The sequence below is a fragment of the Anastrepha ludens genome, chromosome 6 (assembly GCF_028408465.1).
Source record: "Anastrepha ludens isolate Willacy chromosome 6, idAnaLude1.1, whole genome shotgun sequence".
NCBI classification, from domain to species: domain Eukaryota; kingdom Metazoa; phylum Arthropoda; class Insecta; order Diptera; family Tephritidae; genus Anastrepha; species Anastrepha ludens.
In genome coordinates, this window is record NC_071502.1 from 29,853,848 (window position 1) to 29,878,468 (window position 24,621).

General features: G+C 36.6%; 1 protein-coding gene across 1 annotated transcript in view; it reads right to left on the reverse strand.

Annotated features, from left to right (window-relative positions):
* Nucleotides 1-495: 495 nt before the first annotated feature.
* The window catches only part of LOC128867001 (5-hydroxytryptamine receptor 2A-like), a 95,799-nt gene continuing 71,673 nt past the window's right edge, over nt 496-24,621 (reverse strand). The window contains exons 4-6 of the mRNA XM_054108092.1: nt 16,933-17,066; nt 13,402-13,511; nt 496-595 (exon numbers count right to left, since the gene is read on the reverse strand). Coding sequence (XP_053964067.1) covers nt 496-595; nt 13,402-13,511; nt 16,933-17,066 — 344 coding nt within the window. The remainder of the gene's footprint in view (nt 596-13,401; nt 13,512-16,932; nt 17,067-24,621) is intronic.

The following is a 24,621-nucleotide window of genomic DNA, read 5'->3' on the forward strand; positions in this document are numbered from 1 at the left end:
TCAATCTCTACGTGCACCTAATACTTTGTTCGCCCCTACATAATCGTATAAGCGCCTAAAATGTCCCACCGAATTTGCCAGTGACCCGAAAAGCAGTGAATTTTTCAGTAATTTGTCCCGCGAGGCTTATTTGCAACAATTATAAAACAACTAACTGGTAGTGTATTGAAAATAGCAACAACAAGTATTTATGCGTTCGGAGCACCCACACATATGCTCTCATACACACATACGCACACACACACACATGCAGAAAGAGAACTAATATGTGAAACGAATCTAAACGTGTGACTCGGTTGCGTGACGCGCAGAATTCCAACTCAACGGATGAGGTGGCGTATACGTAACATTGGCACACGGACTATATGTACAATGTAGGTGTGTGTGAATATGTATATTAGCACAAGTAGATATACATATGTATATTCACCGCAATGCGGATGGCGAATTTTGTGGCCTACAAACCGGCAACGGGTAAGATAGAAATCACTTAATTTAGTGGCAATTTTTGTGCAAATTTCGGAATTTCGTTGTTATGTGACGCTCCTCGCCGCTGGTGTTTATTTTGCCAATGGTTGTAGGTGATTTTGTTTGCCTACAAATTAATGGTTGATTAGATATTTGCGTATATGTATGCACGTAAAAGTGCTGAGGATACATGAACTATTCTATTCCACAACAAAGATATACGTACGGGGCACTCAAATGGAAATGTGGTTGAATGAAATCCGGAAATATGTTGTGGCGATTTGCCATAGCAACGCAGCCACACATGCTTAGGCACTTACATAAAGTGACAAACTTCTACATATTCACAGTGAACTCACGAAAGCGTGAAAGAGCCGCTAATGTGAACTATAAAAAAATTTACTATTGACTGGTGTAGAATTTTTATAGCAACTCATAGGTGACTAATAGGTGGGTGTAGCTCTGAAACTGAAACGCAGTTTATGATAATGCAATTTTTTCATAAGTAGAGACGAAATAGTCTTTTTTGTTTTAATAAAAAAGCGTAAACATTTATGAAGTTTTTTTTTTGAATAAGTGAACAATTTTTAGATTTATCCATTTAGGAACATACATAGATTTTTTTTGCTGGTGATCTTGCGCATTTTGGAGCATTCGTTGTATAAAAGAAAATACATATCACCGTTAGAAAAATCATTGCGTATTTTGGACCACTCTGAAATGGCACAATCTTATTTCTAAATCAATGAACCACAAAGCTGCATGCACAGAATTTTTCTAAAAAATTTGAATTTTTTATGACAATTTTCTAAATTTTTTATAATTTGCACAAAGTTTTAAACTTCAAATTATATGGGTTTTATTGTAGTATAAACTATATTTTTGTACAAAACTAAATAAATAGAACAAAAGTGCGTGTAGTGTAGTTCACATAACAGAAGTGAAACTTTCAAAGGCACCCCAAGAAAGAGGGAGAGATCCGAGAGAGAAAGAGAGAGAGAGAATGAGAGCGAAAGAGAGAGAGACCCAAGAGAGAATGAGAGAGAGAGACCCAAGAGAGAATGAGAAAGAGAGAGAGAGAAAGAATACATATTTAAAGAAATTCACAACATTTGCAGAGAATACAAATAGACAAAATTTACAAAAAAACGGAGAAGGACGGATCGACCGGTGTAGGTAAACGCCGGACACAAACCGTGGCAACAACGCACACTACTCCGAGCGTTTATCACCCGAACAAACGCAACGATTCCAGGAACGCAGCAACGGCACAAATTACCGCAAGACAATACCAATAAATCCGACGCCGGAATGGATATCACTTTATAGCACGCACAAGCACTAGTCAGGAAACGGAAATAAGCGCCAAAAAGTAGGCACCAAAAAAAAAAACAACGCCAAAAAAATTGTGTATCTAAGATATATATAAGGTATAGTTCTCTCTCTCTCTCCTTTTCCTCTACGTTATATCTCTTATATCTCTGGCGGAACAAAAATTTTATAAAATATTAATCGGCGACGATATAGAAGCTGGTTGAATAGAAGTCTCTATTTATATCTGCGCTGACAATGCAAGAACAACAAAAAAGTGTTATGTAAGGTGGCGCAAAATTAACCACCCTATCGGAAAAAGTATAGTTTTTGCAAATAGCGTCGTACGTCAATCATATTTGAAACTTGTGAACAACAAACAGACGAGCAAAGCAGGGCATAAAGGTCGAAATCTTTTTATTTATTTAATAAAGAGGTTATTCAAAAAAAAAGTTGCAGGATTAATTTCGTGCCATTTTGTATTATTGTTATTTATGAGAAGATTTAGCACAGCGACCTCAAATATCATGGATTCACATTATTTCTCAGAAACTTGAGGGTGTAAGGGTAGTCAGAGGCCCGAAAAAATGATGATTTTCAATCATTTTTTTGCCAGTCAATTGACTTATTATACAATACAAAAATAAAAACATAACATTTATAAATCATGTTTCGACTTGACTTTAGCAAAATTAAAAAAAAAATAATAATAATTGTAAAAGTTGTCGATGTTTGTGTGTAGCCTGTTTCTCAAGAAGTCCTTTACGGTGATCATCACAAGTCCTTGGAGATTCATCTAAAATCAATCGGACAAGAGAAATTAGTTTTATTAATAGATAATCTTGTGCCTGACATCATCGGCCTTAATAACCGCGCTGTTACTTCTGCCTTCTCCAAACTGGATAAAGAGGAAAAGCGAATGGGTCTGGTGGTGAACGAGGACAAAACAAAGTACCTCCTGCCTTCAAACAGACAGTCGGCGCACGTATCGGCACCCACGTCACTGCTAACAGTTATAATTTCGAGGTTGTAAAAGACTTCGTTTATTTAGGAACCAGCATTAACACCGATAAGAATGTCAGCCTTCAATGCAGAATCTCTCTTGCCAACAAGTGCTACTTTGGACTAAATAGGCAACTTAGCAGTAAAGTCCTCTCTCGACAAACAAAACTAACACTCTACAAGACTCTCATCATGCCCGTCCTAACGTATGGCGCAGAAGTGTGGACGATGACAATATCCGAACAGATTTCCCTTGGAGTGTTTGAGAGAAAGATTCTGGGCAGGATTTTTGGACCTTTGCACGTTGGCAGCGGCGAATATCGCAGGCGATGGAACGATGAGCTGTATGAGCTTTACGACGACATAGACATGGCGCAGCGACTAAAGATCCAGCGGCTACGCTTGCTGGGTCATATCGCCCGAATGGTTACAAACGCTCCGAAAGTATTCAATGCGATACCAGCTGGTGGCAGCAGAGGAAGGGAAAGACCATTGGACAGATCAGCTGGAGAAGGACTTAGTTTCACTTGGTGTGTCCAACTGTCACCGGTTAGCACGAGAAAGAAACTACTGAAGAAGAAGAATCTTATCCCTGATCGAAGCTGTTTTTTGTGAAAATTAACAATATGGCGGCCTAATGAAATATTTTTCAGATTTTCGAGAAAAATACCGAAAATTAATTCTTAAAAAAAATCGAAATTTTCGAAAAAAATCCTTCCATTAGGCACGAGTTTTTTATGTTTTTAAAAAGCAGTATACATTTTATTGAAATTTATCAAGCGTTTTCAAGTTACAGTGATCAAGAGTTCAAAAAACATAGTTTTCAGAAAAACGCATTTAAAAATTTCCTATAGATTACCGGAGCCCCCCGATATACCAGGAAGCTGTACGGCTGACCAACTTCCAAGAGAAGGTACCTGTATGTCAAACATAAATAATTTTAAGGAGATACCTCTCGCAACTTGTAAGCTTCTCATTAAGAACGCACTAATCAGTTCTGTAAATCAAAGATGGATTAGCGTCAATACCTATAAAATTGCTAGGCAAATATGGCCAAGGATAAATCTGCGTCTGTACAAGAGTATTATAAAATTGAGTAGGCGCACATGACATTGTCTCATAGGAAGTCATGCAACGAGATTAGGCGTTTACACGCATGATTTCTATCATAGCTCTAGGAATGGGGAGGAGGCAATTCAACACCATTTTTGCACATCCCGGCGCTATCCAGAACCAATTTCTAAAATCCTACTTCTTAACGAATGTAGATAATCTATACACTTTAGGTAGCAACAACCTTTTACGCTTTGTCAAAAGCTCAGTATGGTTCAATGTGGAAAGGGTTATGTAGCCCAGTCCCCGCGGCTCACAACGGACCAATTTCGTGGTCTATGTGGCATCGTTGTCTGTATGTGCGATGCGGCTGCCAAACCTAACCTAACCTACCGGAGGGCCCAAGCGCTCTTTGTTAATTGTTGTATAACTCGAAAAGTGTTTGTCGGATTCACTTCAAATTTTCACACAATATATTTAAGAGCGTATACTTTAAGAAAATGTAAAAAAAATCCAATTTTTTGAAAATTATGACCGCCGCTAACTCCTTAAACAATTTTGTGTCCAAATAGTTCAAGTTATTTGGCGCTCGCTGTATTGGTGATAACACAAATTTTACACTGCAATTACTTTTGCAATTATTATTTTCGACGAACACTTTGCATGCGATACAACAACAACAACTGCGAGCTAGAGACCGCAGCTGTTTGTTTATAAAATATTCATTTCTTTGTGCAATTTTGCAGTTGGCCACATATTTAACCAATGTATTGGCCACAAAAACACAAAAACAAAATGCATATCCACTTCATCTGCCTATCTATTTAACTATCTAACTATTTATGTGTATGTGTGTGTGAGTTTAATCTATTTTGTTTCCATACTTTTAAATATGCACACAAATTTGTTGTTGTGCAAAGTTTTGATGTTTTTCTGTGGTTGTACTCGGAAAATTTTGCTGGGCTTAAAAACACACAGAGGCAGTGGAAGTGGAAGTGGCGGCAGGCATCACAAAGCAGTTGCAATACATGCAGATGCGCGTGTGTGTGTACGTTTAAATAATTTTAGATTTACTATTGTTTACCTTTAATTTTGCCTACTGCCGCTTTTTACATAATATTTTGCAGATAATACAATTTTTGTATTAATATCAATTTAAATGAAATCAACGTCAATTTGAACCTTGTGAATAATTATTTACAGGAAATTTGATGAATCCAGCGGAATGTGAAAATGTGAAATGCGAAAGTGCGCAATGAAAAAATTTCGCATATCGCCATTTGTGAAATATGTAAATATGTGGCTGCATTTATTTAAGCGGATAGTAGCAAAATTTTTTGGTATTATTTATTTGCGCTGAATTGATTAGCATCGGCTAACAAATGCAAACAAATGTTTTTGCCCGATTCATTGATACATTTTTTGTTGCTCCAAATTTCTTGTTAATTAGGAATGCCAAAGGCTGTGCAAGCCGTGATTGCGTTTGAAATTTATGAGTTTGCGATAAATGAAATGTTAACTGAAAAAAAAAAAAACATATTAATAAATGCACAAATACACAGGATGTTTTCTTGTGAACTACAGAAATCTATCAAATAAATTTTTTTGTTTTTTTTCCTAAATAATGCTCGTTACCTTAACCAAAATCATATCAAACAAATTATTAGCCCTACCACAAAATTCAGAAAAATTCAATAAATCTTCATACAAATTTTAAATTCTTAAATCTGGATTTATATAGAGTGGTTAAATTTTAAAGGCCGATGTTTAATGTAAACCACACCTAAACGTCAAGCTTTCTTCTGCATTTCATTTAACAATTTTCAATTTCAAACCAATTCAATTTGAAGTATGGAAAGATACATAATCCAACAACGCGTTAAAGTTATTCAGGCTTATTATGAAAACGGGTGTTCGAATTTCGAAGAAAATCATCTTCAGTGCTGAGACACATTTTCACCTCAGTGGATTCGTCAATAAGCAGAATTGCCTCATTTGGGCGAATGATAATCCAAGAGTGATTGCCGAAAAACCAATACACCCACATAGATTGACTGTTTGGTGCGATTTATGGGCCGGCGGCATCATTGGGCCGTATTTTTTCCAAAATGAGGCCGGTCAGGCAGTTACTGTGAATAGTGTTCGTTATCGTGAGATGATAACGAACTTTTTATGACCCGAATTGGAAGATATGAATGTGGACAATATGTGGTTTCAACAGGACGGTGCCATTTGCCACACAGCTAACGAAACAATGGCTCGTTGGCGCGAAAAATTTGGTGGCCGAATAAGTTCACGTCGCGGCGATGTCAATTGGCCGCCAAGATCATGTGATTTGACACCGTTGGACTTCTTTCTTTGAGGTTAATTAAAAGAAAAGGCATACGTCGATAAGCCAGCAACAATTCAAGACCTACGGGAGAAGATAATTCGGCACATCAACGGGATAGAACCTCAATTATGGCTCAGCGTTATCGAAAATTTGGACCATCGGATGGAGGTGTGCCGCCGAGGCCATTTGGCCAATATTTGGTTCTATGCGTAATTGAGCCATACCAATGTTATCATAATAAAGAGAAATGACAATAATTAAAAAAAAATGTATTTTATTCAAAATCAACACCGGCCCTTGAAACTTAACAACCCTTTACAGATCAACCAGCACTGCCTCATTCATTTCCAGCCTGAGGCAGGGAGCGTCTAGGCTAAATAGAACCTGATGAGTATTAAGGCGTGAGGGGTAGTCAGAGGCTCCAAAGGATGATGATTTGCAATAATTTTTTTTGTTCGTCAATTGTTTTATTTTACAAAAATAAAAAAAACATAGCGTTAATACATCATGTTTCGACTTGACTGTAGCAACAAAAAAAAAAAAAAAAATAATAATTTTAAAAGTTATCGCTGTTTGTGTAGAGCCCGTTTCTCCAGAAGTATCTTGCGGTGATCATCATAAGTCCTTGGAGATTCATCTTAAATCCATCGGACAAGAGAAATTAGTTTCACTAATAGATAATCTTCTGTCTGATCGAATCTTTTTTTTCAAAATTAACAATATGGAAAAAATTAACTCAGGAACTATTTTTCAGATTTTCGAGAAAAAACCGACAAATCGAAATTTTTGAAAAAAAAATTCTTCGTTCAGGCACAAGCTTTTTATGCTTTTGAAAAGCAATATAAATATTATTGAAATCTGCCAAGCGGTATTTAAGTTACAGTGATCATCAGTTCAAAAAACATATATTAGTTTTGAGGAGAACGCATTTAAGGTCTTGCGAACGCTCCGGAGCGCCCGAGCACCCTGTGTTAATTACCGAATAACTTGAAAAGTATTTATCGGATTCACTTCAAATTTTTACACATTATTTGTAAGGTAAAATACTTTGAGAAAATGCAAAAAAATAAATCCAGTTTTTTGAAAATTCTGACTACCCCTAACCACTCAACTATTTCTGAAAGTTGTAGTAGGACATAAAAGACCTTTTCGGTCGAAGTGTCGGCCAATGGGCACACTACAGTTACTAAAATTATTATTATAATCGCCATACATCTCGTGGATGCTCTAAAAATTGTCCAGTACAAATTATTCGCCTATGGTTGTGAATAACTTCTGGTGCCTCATTAAAAATGGTTGCTATGTTGACAAGCGCAGTTGTCAACAAATATTCGCAATTGGCTTTTCCTGCAAGCTGAAGTGTGCCGCTGGCGTGTAACTGCGCCGCAATCACCCTTTTTTATTTAATCGCTGTAGTGTAACACAGAATTTCAGAATGTAGAAAAAGCCTTTTTGATATTGCGAACTTTTACAAAGAAAAATAGCGAATGCAGATATTCACCATGGAATATTTGCAAATGTGTCAAATTACACATTTATACATACTTACATATACACTTACTTGTGTCCATAAGTATGTATATTCGTTTGTATAAAATACAGTTTAAACTACAGGTGCGAACCCTTCACAATTGCCGTTTGCATTGAATCGATGACGTCAACTGCCAATCGAGAGAAAATCTGTTGAAGTCGGTAACATGATTGATGACATATGTCAAACTTGTCAAACAGCAAACACAATCGATGTGTACTCGAACTATGTGCACTGCAAGTGCAAGCATATGCCTACAGATGTATGCTCGTCTGTATGTATGTGTATATGTATGTATATATGTATGTATGTATGTATGTGTGTATGTATGTATATATGTATGCATTTATGTATGTATGTATGTATATACTCGGATGTGTCTCCTCGTGCAAATAAAATCGATTAGCGTCGTTCGAGAAGTGCTAACAGGTCAAATAGCTACAACAAATGTAAAAATACTCGGACAGGCGGGCAGGCATACATTTTTACTTAACCCATTAAAAGTCAATGAAATTCCGTAAGTTTATTGGCGTATCGGGTTTAACTGACAAACTAGAAGTAGCGAGATATGGTTCCTTATTTCTGCCTTGCCAACAAAATGTTTGATTTGTTGTTTATATCAAAGGGAGATTCAGATGAGAAATTTTATGCATTTTTGTGCCTTTTTGAAACATAAGTAAGTTTCATAGTATGAAAAGTTCAAATTGGAAGTGGCCTTAAATTCTCGTTGATTTTTGATAATTTTTTCCGCTGAAGATGTTGCGCATTTTCTTTATAAAACAAATGAGATATGTACCTATGTGAACTATTTTCTTTGAAAGCGCTGAAAGTGCATTTTGATTTACAGGGAGATATTTAAGATTTGCATTTGAATAATGTGAATATTTGCCAATACTTGTGCATTAGTTTAGTATTTTTTCCACATTAAATTCATTTGAATTTATAATTATAATAATATAATATAGTAATAATTCTTTTAACGTGATTAACAAAAATTTATAAAGGGGTTTTCAATTGGCGCGGGTCGATTTAGGCGCCCTGTGGCAGCCATTTTGTTTTGGTAACATCTGTCAAATCTTTTGTTTATTATTCAGTTGCTTATGCCAAATCAACATGGCAAGTTACACAATTGAACAGCACGTTCAAATGATAAAACTTTATTTTCAAAATGAGTGTTCATTAACGCAAACGTTGCGCGCATTGCGCCCATTTTTCGGTAGACGTGGTGGCCCTTCCAATTTCTTATGGCCCATATTGAACCATATGGACCTAGACGACATGTGGTTCCAGCAGGACGGCGCTACGTGCCACACAGCTGACGCCATTTTATTCCATTTCAACATCTACCCGCCCTTATTGAAAAACCCTTTACTTTTCACATACATACATACACATGCAAAATTGGTGCGTACAGCTTTTTTCGGGTGTTTGGCCGAGCTTTCCTTATGTGTGGCGTGCGTCTTGATGTTGTGCCAGAAAATGGAGGGACCTACAGTTTCAAGTCGGCTCCGAACGGCAGATATTTTTATGAGCAGTTTTTTTATGACAAAAATATCCTCGGAGGTTTGCCATTGCCTGCCGATGAGCGACCGCTATTAATATAGAAAAATGTTTTTCTTAATTTTGGTGTTTCACCGAGATTCGAACCGATGTTCGGCGGCCGCCAATTTATACTTTTCCACGATTTCAAAAAACTTACACAACTTTCAAGGTCAGGAAAAAGTAAAATTCTTACATTTACAGAATATTAACTACGGCATCTTAATTGAAACAAGCCAATAACAAAATTAAAGTCCATTTTGTCTAAACTCTGCTTAGATAACATTCCGCTCAGAAAGAAAAAGCCCTATGAATTGCCCTGGTATTCTAAGTCTCTGAAAAAGCTTAAAAATCTTAAAAATAATTATTTCAAGAAGTTTAAATCTACGAAGAATCATTTGTACTTCGTTAAATATAAGCAAGCGTTAAAGGATTTCAACGATTTAAATAAATCTCTCTATAACAGCTATATTACCAATATAGAGTTAAACATTAAAGCGAATCCCAAAATCTTCTGGAAATACATAAATTCTAGAAGGAGTAGTGCCAGTGTTCCGACTGGTATGTTTTTCGATAATAGCCAAGCGCGAACCCCAACTGAAACGGCAAACTTGTTTGCTGAATTTTTTAAATCTAATTTTGCTGACGACGAACTTGATCGCCCATCCGACTTTTCTTCTGACTTAGATTATGCCCTGAACTTTGGAGGTCTTTGCCTCTCTTCTGAGGATATTAGTAATGCTTTAACTAAATTGAAATCAACCTCTCAAACTGATGCTGATGGACTTTCAGCAGTTTTGATAAAAAACTGTCCGGCCTTCGTCTATCCCCTGAAAATTATTTTCAACAAATCTTTATCGTCGGGGTGTTTCATTGACGCATGGAAACTCTCTTTCATTACGCCCTTCTTTAAGAGTGGCAATAAAAATGACGTTAGAAATTATAGACCTATCTCTAAGCCGTCGACTATCTCCAAAATTTTTGAGCATGCGGTCTATGCAAAGCTGAGTTTTGCCGTTAAATCTTTAATTTGCCCTAATCAGCATGGGTTTATTGCTAACAGACCTACAGTATCTAATATGACCGTTTTTAGTGAATACTGCATTGATTCTTTCTCCGCTGGCTTCCAGGTCGACTGTATTTACACCGACTTTTCGAAAGCCTTCGACAAAGTTTCTCATAGAATCTTAGTTAAAAAATTAGCTAGTCTTGGCTTTCATTCTACATTTCTGCAATGGATAAACTCTTATTTGAGCAATAGACGCTGTGTTGTAACAATCGATGGTATTTCATCTACCTCCTTTGCTGCCATCTCAGGTGTTCCGCAAGGAAGTATCTTGGGACCGCTTTTATTTGTGTTATTTATTAATGACATCAAAAGTTGTTTCACATTTGCTAAATTTTTGCTTTATGCTGATGACCTTAAGATCTGCTCAGCGATCAAGACGCAAGAGGATGCCATTAAACTTCAAGCCGATATGAATAGGCTTTACTTCTGGTGCCAGAATTCACGACTTTCGCTGAACTTATCTAAGTGCTTCCAAATATCTTACTCTAAAACATCTAATATTTTGTGCACTAAGTACAGGATCTCGGCATGTGTCCTGCAGTGTGCTAGTGAGTTTAAGGACCTTGGCGTCATCTTCGATAACAAATTCTCTTTTAATAACCATATAAATTATATTACTTCTAAATCTTTTTCGATGTTGGGCTTCGTCAGACGGAACGCCACTAAGTTCTCTGATCCCTATACCATTAAGTTACTGTATACATCTTATGTTAGATCTCATTTAGAATATGCTGCTTTTATTTGGAGACCTTGTAGTCAGCAAGCTATTAATAGAATCGAACGTGTGCAAAAAATATTTCTCAAATATGCCCTTCGGTCCCTGAATTTTATTGATCCCATGCCATCATATTCTGCTCGTCTCATGCTTATAAGTCTCAAGTCCTTAGAGATTCGTAGGACTATACTGTGTCTGTCTTTTACTCATAATATTATTACTGGAGTAATTGATTGTCCCTACTTGTTGGAAAGGATTCGATTTAATGTTCCCTAGCGATCTCTTAGGAACTTCTACCCTTATTATGGGGGAAACTTTAAAACTACGTATGCCAGCAATGCTCCCATTACTCGTGCTTTACGGGAATTAAATGCCGTTCATAATGATGTTCTTCTTGATTTCTCGCTTGCAAGAACAGCACTTTTAAATCTTTTGAATTCTATATTATAGTTAGTTAGTAGCTAGTACAGTTTTTAAATACATATAGTATATTTGTAGCTTAATCTAAGCAACTTTTGTATCATAGTCTGTAAGGATTGTAATTCATAGACTTAAATAAATAAATAAAAATAAAAATACTTCAACAATAAGAAATAAAAAAAATGAAATTAAAATAAAAAATAAATAAATACAATTTTTTACATTCTTTTTCACACGTGAGTTTTTCTTCTGCTTTTTTTTTTCATAAAAAAATTAATGTTTTTTGTTTTTAAATTTTCGGTGATATTTTTGTTTTTTTTTTTGTCACGTCAGATTTTGTTGGTTTCTGTTTTTTATTATTAACAGCTGAGGCTATAGAAAGTTTTGTGGAAAAAAAAATTATTTTTTATTTTATAAATTTTTTTTGTCAAGCCATATTTTTCCTGTTATTTTAGTTGTTGAAAAAAAAAAATTTTTTTTATTTTAAGTTTTTTGTTTTTTTGAAAATTTTTGTGAACTGTTTTTTTGTTTTTTTTTGCCACACCAGATTTTTTCGAGGTCCTTTGTTTTTATTAATAGCTGAGGCTCAGTTTATGGTAAATAATGCTTTTATTTCAAAAGTTTTGTGGAACAGTTTTTTAGTCATTCTAGATTTTATCATGTATTTATTAATAGCTGAGGCTATTTTCAGTTTGTGGGGAAAAAAATTGTTTGTTTTTAAAATTATTGGTACATTTTTTTTTCAAACCATATTTTTGCTTGGGTTTTTTCATTAATAGCTGAGGCTAAGCTCAGTTTTTGGAAACAAAAATTAAATTTTATTTTATATTATGAGAAATTAAAGGAAAATCTTGAACATTAAATTAATCTCAGAATTATAAATTTTTTTTGAAAACTTTTTCAGTTTACTACTTATTACCAATTAATATACTCAATTTTTAACTATTAATTAAATTTATGCCCACAAAAATAAAAAAAAAATAAAAAGGTTAAAAAAAAGTAAAAAAAAAAATTTATGAAAATTTTCAAAATTAAATTTATCACAAAATTACACCTTTTTTTCCAAATTTTTTAAGCTTACAACTTTTTATACTCAAGCGCACAAGTAAGCAATTTTTAGAATAATTTACGACGCTGACCAAGAAACAAAGATCACTTGACATTACAATTGTGAATACATATAAACATATACGAGTGTGTACATAAATATTTATTTTGTTGTTTCTTTAAATTTTTGATTATCTCATTCAATTACTCCTCATTTTGATTGCTTTTATTTTACTACTTAGTTTTTTGAGTGCATTGGTTTTGTATTATTTACTCTTTGCCTCCAGCAAGCCGTAGAGTTCAATCAATGCCTCCAGGGAGTGCCATTAATCATGATCTAAGTTCATCAAGCGATTAAATGTCAAGAATGTAAATTCAAGGGAGACCAGAAGAATAAAATTTTAACGATAGACGGGGATTTGGTGGCTGTAGGGCAGTTGGGGTGTGTGGAAAACTTTAAGGTATATGCACACATATTGACAATGTTTTTCCTTTTGAAGAGTAAAAAAAAACAAAACTATTCAATACTCACTTCCAGCTTGGCCAGCAAATGGGTGCTACTCCGAGGCCAAAATATTCATTTAATTTAACGCAAATTCACGTCAAATAAATGATGTTTTACTGTTCTCTTGGTGACACAAACTTGACAAGGAGATATATTTCATTTTCGCTTTTCTTCCATCTCAATAAACTAAACATTTAATATCAAATAGTCTCCTTCGAAAATACTTGTAGCCATTTCAAGCCGTAAAAACTTGACAGCATAGCTGCTTACGCTGCTCTGCTACTGCTGCAAATTCTTGCCGCATCAATAAAAATGCTATGTTTTTAATACACACATACACATTTACTTGTATATGTATAGGTATATGGAAAAGTTACACCACTTAGTTTTAGTTTCACTTTGTACTCACCTATCGACCGCAATGGCGACTAAATGCAATATGGAAGCTGTACAGCAGAGCACATCGCACGAGGTCCAAATGTCGCAGAGCTCCGGCCCAAGTATCCAGCCTTGCCTTATCTTTTGCGATAGGAAGTGTGTGGCACGTTCGTAAAAGTTTTGAGTTTTTTTATTAATTTTTTTTTTTTTTTTGATTTTCATGTATGCGTGCGTTAGTTGCCCGTGTGCGTATTTCCACAAAAGTTTTTTGTATTGTTCAGCATTTTTGGTGTGAAGTTGGTTTGTGGCAATTCGATGTCATAATAGGGAATATGTAAAGAGAAAGAGGAAAAGAAAGCGAAAGAAAATAAAATTGGTAGCGTTTAAAAGCGGTGATCATCTGTGGAATACAAATGGCATATAACAGTACATATATATATATATTTGAATGTGTGATAATCTTCCAAACCCTGTATGTGTGGATGCGATGTAATCCAGTGAAAGCTTTCTTGGGATGATAGATGAATCTTGAACATAGCGCGCGGCTAATAGTCGTCATAGTGCAGCCTATTTGTTCATTACTATTCATCGATACGACCCGGGTTCGATGCTCAATAGCAGTATGAAATATCAAAGCATTTGTGCCTGCTAGCCAGTTATTATTTCAGTTAAATGAGTACATGGACGGTGGCCACGTGAGTCGCATGGGTTGGTACGTGGCTACCATTCGGAAGTGCACAGGAAGTCCCTTGGTGGTCAGCAGTCAGTGGCAAACAACCAGGAGTATTTTTGTCATGAAAAAACTCTTCATAAAAACCATTTGCCGTGCGAACTCGGCTCGGTGCAGCTGATTACCATTCGGCTAGGAGTCCAGACCCGCGGTAGGTATTAAAAACCCAAGTGATAAAGAAGGTTTGTGTTAAGCGCTCACTCGGTGGTCTGTCATCAAAAAGCTCTTCATTAAAAAAAGACCTGCTGTGGAGCTCGGTATAACACCCAATGATGTACAAAGTATATATCCACTTAACTTCTTTATATACCGAAAAGCCATCCGAAGAACCGTCACATGGTTATGCTCAGGAGGTTCTCCAAGGCAGACATACCAGATTTTTGGCAAAAGTGTAGTGGTAAGAATCGAGTCAGACGCGGCCTTGCCTGATAAAAATGTGTTTGAGATATTAATAAAGTTCCAGCCAACGCGTACAAAATCCTTTGCAATGGCTTAACTAACAAAATAGATAGCGGGCATGAGAATATGATCCATAATGCGGTGTTAGATTATTACAGACTGCATCTCGCCATTTGTTCGCCAGACAGACCTGTAACATAAAGAAGGGCAAACAGATTTTGATGACCATGGTCAAGGAGCAACATGGGCCAGTGTGGCAAGTACCTTGGGCACATCCCAAATTTGGAAATTTGTTGGCTTCTTATTCACACAGTAAAAAGATAGGTTGCTGAATTTAAACAGAGTCGTACAAGCCTTGAAAACGATCGCCGTCAAAGACGATCAAAAACAGCAACAACACCAGAAATCGAAGAACATTTTCAAGATTTCGCATTGGAAAATCGTCGAGTGACTGAAAGTGATTTAGTAGAAGCTCTCATCAACTTATTTGGCAGCGTAAGCAATATTATGACTGAAGTATTGGGTTTCAGAAAAAAAACCAAAACCCAACCCCAAAAACCTTATCCTTCCCATCCTTACTTCCGCACAAAAGTCAACGCATTACTTGCATTGTGGCTGCTAAAACAAGCAAAGAACAATGACAAGACACAGTTGCACATTGCATCAGTGGCGCCAGCAAGCGGAAGCGGGCAATCGCGATAATAGCGCAGACACACCAAATTTAGCGAAGTCTGTGTGATCCTTCTGGCAGAAAAATGCGAAACACAGATGGCGCTCTAAACAGTCAGAAGGCGTTGTTCCTAAGCCACGACAAGTGGGTATTCCCACTATTTAGGACTGGTAGCGGCTGGCTAATCACCTACCCTGTCAGAAATCAAATAGATTAATGAAACTAACGCAAGACTGAGTCTTGTCGTGGCTCTATGCTTCCGAGTGGAGTGAAAAAGGGGGTAAAATTGGGATTCAGAAAGCTGTGTGCTACCTCATTCCCTGAAAATGGAACAAGAACACATTCGAATGTGACCTTTTCAGCACCAGTTTGAGCGTTTTCGAAAGAATAAAGTGGATTTTGTGCACCGATTCACCAGTATGGATGAAACTTGGGTCCATCACCTTAGTTCTATATCAAAACAAGAGGCCAAAGAGTGGTGTGACCCTGATTCTTCCTCTCCTAAACGAGTTCGACTTCAGAAATCAACCAAAAAGGTGTTAGCATCAGTTTTTTGGGATGCCAATGGAATTTTGTTTGTGGATTACTAAAAAACTGGTAAAATAGTAAATTCTGATTATTATTGTAACCTTTTAGGCCAGCTGAAGGAAAAAATTCGTGAAAAAAGACCCATCTTGCAAAAGAACAAAAATGGTTTTTAATCACCGTTTGAGAAGAGTTCGAATTGTTGGATCATCCACTGCATTCATGAGATTTGAACCCTTTTGAATTCCATCTGTTTGTAGACCATAAAGAAATTCATGCGTGAACATCATTTTTTATCAAATGATGAGCTCATAACAGCTCTGGAAGCGTATTTGCAGTCCTTCGAGATTCTCATTTCAGGGACGGAATTCATAAATTGGAATCTCGTTTGAAGAATTAATGTTCAGGGAGATTACTGAATACTAAGGTGTATAAAATTGTTGTTTTTTCGCAAAACTGGTTGAACCGCAAAACATATTGAACAGATTGAAGATTTTTTAAATATCTATTACATTAATATATCTATGTATGCTCTTTTAAGGTGATACAACGTGGCGCAAAATTAATCACCCCTGTGGGAAGATTTATAAAGTTTTTAAGTGACAGTTCCAGTACACAAACAGGCGCAGCTTGAAATAAAAAGTTCTAACACTCAAAATAATTTTTTTTATTTATATTATTCAGAAACAAATTTGGATGATTAATTTTGCGCCACCTTGTATAAGGAAATTTTAAAAATGTAAATATTTAGGTATTCAGGTGTAGTTGAATTCATAAAATTCGAACTTAATATTTTCAGCGTTTTTACTAAGTACTGAGTAGATTTGTAGGCGAACACTTGGCGAAATTAGCAATTCACTTAAGAGGCATTTTTTAAATTTTCTAAAGTGGCCCCTCAAGTGCCAAAGTGGGCGAACATAATAAGTGCTTGTGAAATATTGTGTGTAATAATTTAGTGTAAAACAAAGTAGGTATGGGCAGTTCAAGGGTAGCATCAGAATTATAAATTTATATATTAAATTCAAGGAATTTACCACAAATAAGAGAAATTCATTTAAACTCTGGCAGTAATTTATAAACTCTGGAAAGAAGCTTAAAGAGTCTCGCCAGCGGCCTAAAGAAAACTTTCTTCATGAAATGAATACATCAGTGTACATTTCTTCTATACATATTTCACCTTCATTCAATCCGCATAATTTCATTTGATTCTTCTTTAGTCTTTCATTCCATTCGCTTACCTCGTAGACGGCGCCCAGCGGCATCACCAGACAGGCAACGAACAGATCAGCAACAGCCAATGATGCAACCAAATAATTGGCAACATTCTGCAAGTTACGTTCCAGAATGATGGCAGCAATTACAAAAACGTTTCCTATTGATGAGCAGCAGTGAGCAGAGCAGAGCAGCGCACAAAAGGCACGGGTGAAAGAGCACATCGATGAAGACGCAATCAATCATTGATATTCATTGTTGCCCAAATGGCATTGGCGAGGATGATGAAGTTGAACACATAAAATCACATACAGGCGGTAATTCAATGCGTTAGTTGAAATGGATGAAGTGTGCGTCCATAAGAAATTCATATTGGTTATCATTTGTTGTAATCCATGTTATTGTGGTTACACATTGTTGTTGCGCAGTTGAACATTTGTGGATGGTGCATGTAGATGAATCGCCATGAAAAGAAAAGAAAGACAAGACGTAAATATATAAAGAAATTTTTTTTTCCTGTGAATTGTGTGCTTATTACTTCGTTTATTCACTGTACATGGCTGCAATTCTCAACTGATATTTATAAAATAAGTCATTACTGTCAAATAATTAATTACTGTAAAAAATGGTTGTTTATTATAATCAGATGCTCACTGTAGCACACACGATCTATGAAGTTCATTTCGTTCAAACCTTTTACTAAGCGCAAGCCCACTTAAGCCAAGCTTTCAAGCGACTGTATATACATTTTTGATAGCATAAATTGCAGTTAGTGGTACCTAGCAGTTGTTTTTTTCCTTGTTCACTCCTCTCGGGAGCATAGGGCCTCGACAAGACTCAGTCTTGCGTTGGTTTCGTTAATCTATTTGATTTCTGAAAGGGTAGGCGATTAGCCTGCCGCTACCAGTCCTAAGTAGGAGGAGTGCCCACCTGTCGAACAACTCCTTCTTACTGCTTGGAGCGCCATCTGTGTGCCAAATTTTTCTTGCAGAAGGATCACACAGATGGTTGTGGACTTTGTTGAGTTTGGTGTGTCTGTGCTATTATCGCGATTACCCGCTTCCTCTTGCTGGCGCCACTGATGCATTGTTTAACTATGTATTTTTTTTGTTTTTATTTATTTTGCCTGTTTTAGCAGCCACAATGCAAATAACGCGCAGACTTTTGTGCGAGAGTAAGGTTTGGAAAGATAAGTTTTTTGGAGGTTGAGAAATGAGATTTTTTGTTTTTTTGTTTTTAGAAAGAGGGGAAGTAGGTATATTTGGAAAAGTGCGAGGGCCGTACTTCACCGTGAGACTCGACCCCACAATCTCTAGGATGGCACGCGAGTGCACTTACGCTAGACTACCCAGGTCGCAACCATTGTAACCTTGCATTACCACTTTATTAGCCTGCCCTAAGCTGCACAGCCTTCATCAGCTATATGAAACGAATACGTTTTTGACTTGTACTTACTTACAAACAGAGAATGACGGAAACCAGATTGTGCCTAACAGAGAGTGCGTAACGTCACGCTAGTCAAGTTGTGCAGCGTTGCCAACCTTTGCTCTTCGCAATAAATTTAGTGCATTTTTATACCCAAAATGCGAAAAATTTATAGTTTGGTGTTTGCTTCCTTTTTCAATTTGAAGCCACCTAAACTCTAATTTAAAAAAAAAAAAAATTGTATAGCCAAAAAAAAAAGGCTACAAAAAGTTAGTCTTGTATTTAATGTGTATGCTGAGAAGATTCCAGTGCTATTAAAAATTTATTGTTTCGTATAAAATTTGATGTTTTGCGAGTTCAAATCTCATTTTTTTCTTCTTTTGAGGTAATAAAAGAATATTGGATCTAGTTTTCTCAACCCTTTCCATGAATTTTGAAAAAAACCCTTGGAATTTTCTAAATACGAACTAACCGTTTGAGTCCAGGGAAGCAGTATCGCGCTTCTCTTGTTTCGTATCGAGAATACGAAGACGCTGCTGCTGGTAGTATACTTTACGCAAATATTTAGAGCAGTTGTGGTAATATCAGTGAAATCCACGGTGCCAGTGACTACTACAAAAATGAAAGCATTTGTTGCGGTTCTGTTTGAAATGGGCATTACATTGGAGTAAAGGTTCGAGAAACATCCCACGGTTTGGCAAAATATTTGCTAGTGATAGGTTTCAGTTGATTTTGAAGTTCTTCCACCTGGTCGACAACAACAATTTAGCGCCATCAGGACATCCAAATTACAATTCGTGTGGTTAATTCAACTGCGTAGTGAACTACGCGAATAAAATTTGCCGAGAACAATATTCGCCACACTGTCAGATGAGTATAGACGCAGCTTTAGTTGGTACTCATTGCCACTCTATTATAAAACAGTATCTTCCGAACAAAAAACCCAACAAATAGGGAATCAAGTTTTGTATGATGTGTGATTCAAATTATTGTTTGGGATTTTTTTGTGGTGCAAAGGTGCAAAGGTGCAAAGTCAAACGATGATAAACAGGAAATAAAAAAGAATGGTCTCGGTTATGTAGTGGCGAAAAATCTTCGTAGCTAGTTCCTCCCCGTGGACGCCGACTGGGCAATGGACACCACTGGCTGCATTGCATGAGGTTAGGTTTAACCAGGTCTACCTGATTGCAATGTGGATAGGTGCTGTCTAGCCAAGATCGATGTATGACCTCTCCTTCCTCTCCGTGGTGACTAACTCTATATGTTATCCCAAGGGGTGGTTGGAGGGCTAATACAAAGATCATTGCTAATGAGATTCCTGGCGGCTAGGAATGAAACGCTGTGGGTTTCAGATCCCTGAAATAAAGACTCATATGGCGGTAAACGAAGAAAACACACGGGTTAGGATAGTAACCCAAACGTCGGTGGGAGAAGAGGCTGCTACCACCGGCGGGCACAGTGAAGACGGAAACTGTGTCGCCAGCGGCCACACCTCTACTATAACTATAACGGGAGCAGGTTATATTTAGAAAGAGGGTCTCCAAATACCCAATAATTGTTTTTGTGTGAAATGTCACCTTGACAATGAAAATAAACTTAAAACTTTTGTATCGAGACTTTTCGAGGTATCGATTACTACAGGCATCTACTGAGAAAATAATAGATAGACTTCTTTTTCCTCAAACTATATATTTTTATATGTAAGTAGGTATATAAAAGTATATGTCTATATGTAGCATACATTGAAAATAAAATTGCCGCAAGCGTCGAAAACGAAGATGTGCGCCACGTATCCACTTACATTATCGCAGCTTATCCATTTGAATCTGCATTAGCAACTTGAGTGCTGCAATACCAAACACCAATACCCAATTGTCGTTATCGTTAATGCCAGCCGTTTCATCAATACCGTCGCCCCACTGCCTCGTCACCGCACAGCTCATTACCACTTTGGCAGATTGACAATTGGATGTCATCGTAGTCATTTGTGTTAATTTCTCTAGGCAAACACACTTACGATACACATCTCATTATGTTGCTTTCAGAGATGACTGAGCATATCCTAAGCTATTAATAAAAAACAGTAACAAAAAAATTTTATAGCGAGGGTATACAAAAATGACAAAAATAAAACTTTTTATAAAAATTTTGAAAAAAAAACAAAAATAATTTTTTCCAAAAACAAAAAAAAAAATTTTTTTCAAAAAAAAAATTATTTTCTCAAAACAAAAAAAGAAAAAAAGTATTTTCTCAAAACAAAACTAAAATTTTACCAAAAAAAAATTTTCCAAAAAAACAAAATATTTTTTTTTTCAAAGCGATAGGATCAAACTCGCTTAAATATTAAATAAAAATAATAAAAATGTTCAATAGAACCGAAGAACTGGTTTTTAAAAAACCATAAAACATACCAAATTCTGATTAAAAGGTTTGCAATTTTAATGAATTTTTCTCCAAAAAAACATTTTTTTCCAAAACAAAAAATGTTTTTCACTTTGAGAGTTTGATCCTAAAAATTTAAATAAAAATAATAAAAATGTTCAATAGAACCGAAGAACTGATTTTTAAAAAACGATAAAACATACCAAATTCTAATTAAAAAGTTTGCAATTTTGATGAATTTTTCTAAAAAAAAAATTACTTTCCCAAAAAAAAATGTTTTTTTCAAAGTGAGTTTGATTCTAAAAATTTAAATAAAAGTAATAAAAATGTTCAATAGAACCACAGAACTAGTTTAAAAAAAAAATATAAAATATACCAAATTCCGTTAAAAAGTTCGAAATTATGATAATATAACATTTTGATGATTTTTTCTGAATTGCACAAAAAATTTGGAGCTTTGACTCATTAACTTTCAACAAAAAATGAATAGTATTTTTATTGAAAATTAATTAATATTGAGAATTAAATTAAAACAACGAAATGTCAAAATTTATAACCAGAAGAGGTGCGCAGTTTTGGTGCGACTTTAGAAATGACCGAAAATTATTTCTACTTCTTATCTAATTATTTTAATTTAATTATCTATTTAATTTATTACTTAATTCTTAACTAATTAATTTATAATTAACAACACGAGAAGCCTAATCTTTCTCCACTTTGTGCTTCCTATATGAAAATCTTAATTTCGCGTCTGTGTGGTAAAAAAAAAAATCCTTAAAGTTTTGCGAAATCGCTCTAAGGCTTTCTTTTTTATTACCGGACTTACAGCGACGGTCGTCTACTGCGTAGTTTGGTGTGGCCACTAAAACGATTTCACCTCTCCTTTTGGGGAGACACCCTTCCCAGAACTGCTTTCTATATTACTACGGGAGGGCCCAACTAAAAACGTGAGTTCAGCGTCATCGCTTCGCAGTATAAGCACTTGGAATCGGTTACCTTGCCCATGCGGTATAGGTACCTCCGGAAGTAGCCGCGGCCCGAGAGGAACTGAGTTAAGAAGTAGTTCACTTCCCCGAAGTTCCATTGGACCCATTTGTAAATTGATGGAATAAGTTTCCCCGTCCATCTGCCACTCGGTTCAGTGTCCCATCGGCTTTGCCGCCGCAGCATGGTTTGGCATCTCCGTTCTGAGAAGCTAGTGATGACGTGTTTCTTCTTGGAGTTCCACGCATCCATTCGTTCCCGGACCATGAGGTCGACGGGTATCTGACCGCTGATCACGAAAATTGCAGCGCCTGAGACAGTGCGGTAAGCTGAGGGAACTCTGAGCGCCGCTGTTCGCCTCCAGTGCTTTGCGCTTGGCTTTGCAGTTTAGCACAAGCCCCCATAATTCGCTACCGTACAGGAGAATTGAGTTTGTGGCCGCCACAATTAGCTTTCTTTTTTTTTATGTTGGCCCACCGATGTTTGACATTAATCTACTTAGCATACCCGTGACCTTTGCTGCTTTGGTAGCCGCATGCCGTATCTGGACCCAGAAAGTAAGCCTGCAGTCAAGTTCAATACCTAAGTATTTCACTACTTTTTGGGTCACCCGCTGTCTACACTTATACCAACAAAAAAATGTTAAGACCCTTAATATAACAAATTGTCGTTTGTCTAATTTCGAAATCGGATATCGCATGGCTTATAGATTGCCTATAGTTATGTGGACGCTCCTGTCTTTTAGTTTCATCCTCCGAGCCGTACTCGTTCATCAACATTCTCATCTCCTTTGCTTTTATTTATAATTTAGAGGAACTCCATACAAGTATCGCGGCAAGTACGAATGAGGATATCAGTACGTTCAGTTGCTGGCTGATTCCGTTTTGCAGGTCGAATGATCTTCTTCAATATCAGATTAAGGAAACCACAAAGTCAACCTCTTGTCAGCACCTTTTACTGTCAAACGGCTCAAAGAAGTACTTCACCATTTAGGCGAAACCTCAACTACAAACTTTAGCTTGAGCAGTAGTAGAAACTTTGCGGTGATACCAAATTAGGCCTTCGCCCTGGCATATTCTTATGCGTAAATGGATATGTCGAAGATTTAAACCATTTCATATTTCATTTTATAGATCTCCTTTTAGCTATCTTATCAACTCCTTATCGCCGTATTTCGAGAGCTCAGCCTGCTGCTCGCAGTCTCCCTATTCTGCAGCTGCTTACAGATATTTCTACTTCGTCAGCCACTGAGTCGTCGATTTAAGATTTCTGTTATCTTTACCACTTACCACGAAAGCAAAAAATCCTCCATAGTAAAATCTTAAACAAGAAATCGACGTTGAACTTCAGCTTCATGATTTATTCTCATAGAAAGTCGTCCATCATCGATCTCTAGTCGAATATGTGGAGATTACGACTACGGGAGTTTGAGCAAAAGTTGAGGAAAGCGAAGTAAATAGCGAAGTGAATCTTACAACACACCAAAGATGCAGTGGTAAGCAATCTAAACGTCACTCAGAAGCTTTAATTCAGCTTGAATTGAAATACTGTGAAATGTTGCTACTTGGCTATGTTGGAATGTCTGGTATTCTTAACCCGTATACGCTGAGTATGCATTCTGAGGCCGTCCAAAAATTGCGTTCTTTTTCTTTGTCTAGCTGCTGGATGAAAGATGGTTTTTAGGAGAAGCTTTTTTCTGGCATAAATGGACTCGAAAACCTGTCATTGTCTGTCAAGAAATGAATCAAAAAACGTCTTTCATCAATGGATCTTTCATGTTCACAAACTCAATGCACATTGAGTGGGCATCCCGTCAAGCCACCCGACTTCTGAGCCAACCATTTCTCCATAATTAAGGTAGGAATTTTTTTTCCTCTATTCACTCGCCTCGACAAGACTCAGTCTTGCCTTTATTTCGTTAATCTATTTTGCTTTCTGGCAGGGTGGGTGATTAGTCTGCCGCTACCAGTCCTAAATAGTGGGAATGACCACCTGTCGTTGCTCAAGAACTACTCGTTCTTACTACTTGGAGCGCCATCTGTGTTTCACATTTTTCTGGAAAAAGGGTCGCATAGATGGTTGAGGATTTCGCTAAGTTTCTGGTGTGTTTGCGCTATTATCGCGATTGCCCGATTCCTCTTGCTGGCGCTACTGATGCAATGTGTAAATGTGTCTCTTTTTATGTTCTTTGCTTGTTTCAGCAGGCACGATGCAAGTTATACGCTGACTTTTGTGCGGGAGTAAGGATTGCAAGGATAAGGCTTATTGGGGCTGAGGAATGCATTTTTTAAATTTTTTTTTTATAGAAAGTAGGGAATTAGGTAAGTTTGGAAAAGTGCGAGGACCGTGCTTTACGTGGGATTCGAGCCCACAACCTTTGGGATGACAGGCTAGTGCACTTACGCTAGACTACCGAGGCCGCAAGGTAGGTAAACTGCAATTAAATTACAGACAAAGAAAGTCACTTGTGACAGAAACAGAAGGAACTCTGTTAATATGCGAATAGTTCTATTTTTCTTCTGCCAATACTTTCGAGCTGGTGTTTTAGTCAATTTACCTTGGAGTCACGCTCCTTTAGAACATATCCAACAACTTTTGTAAAATTATTTTTCGCATACTTCAAGTTAAATGTTTTTTTTTTCTCTTTGAACTTTCCGGGGCTTATAATACCATCATATCATAAATTAAGTTTGCTGCGCATTTTTACTGCAATTAGCAGAACTTTAACCCCTTAATGAACGGAACTTAAAAGCGAACTTAGCTTGCGAACTGTTAAATGGTTTTTTCGGAGTTCTTAGCTGCTGAGCGCATTTCACAAATTGACTTCGCAAAGTTTTACGTTTATATCTACATATTAAAGTGCAGTGAGGACATTAAAGTAGCCCAACTACAACGGCAACAAGAAGCGAAAACCTTGAAAAAAT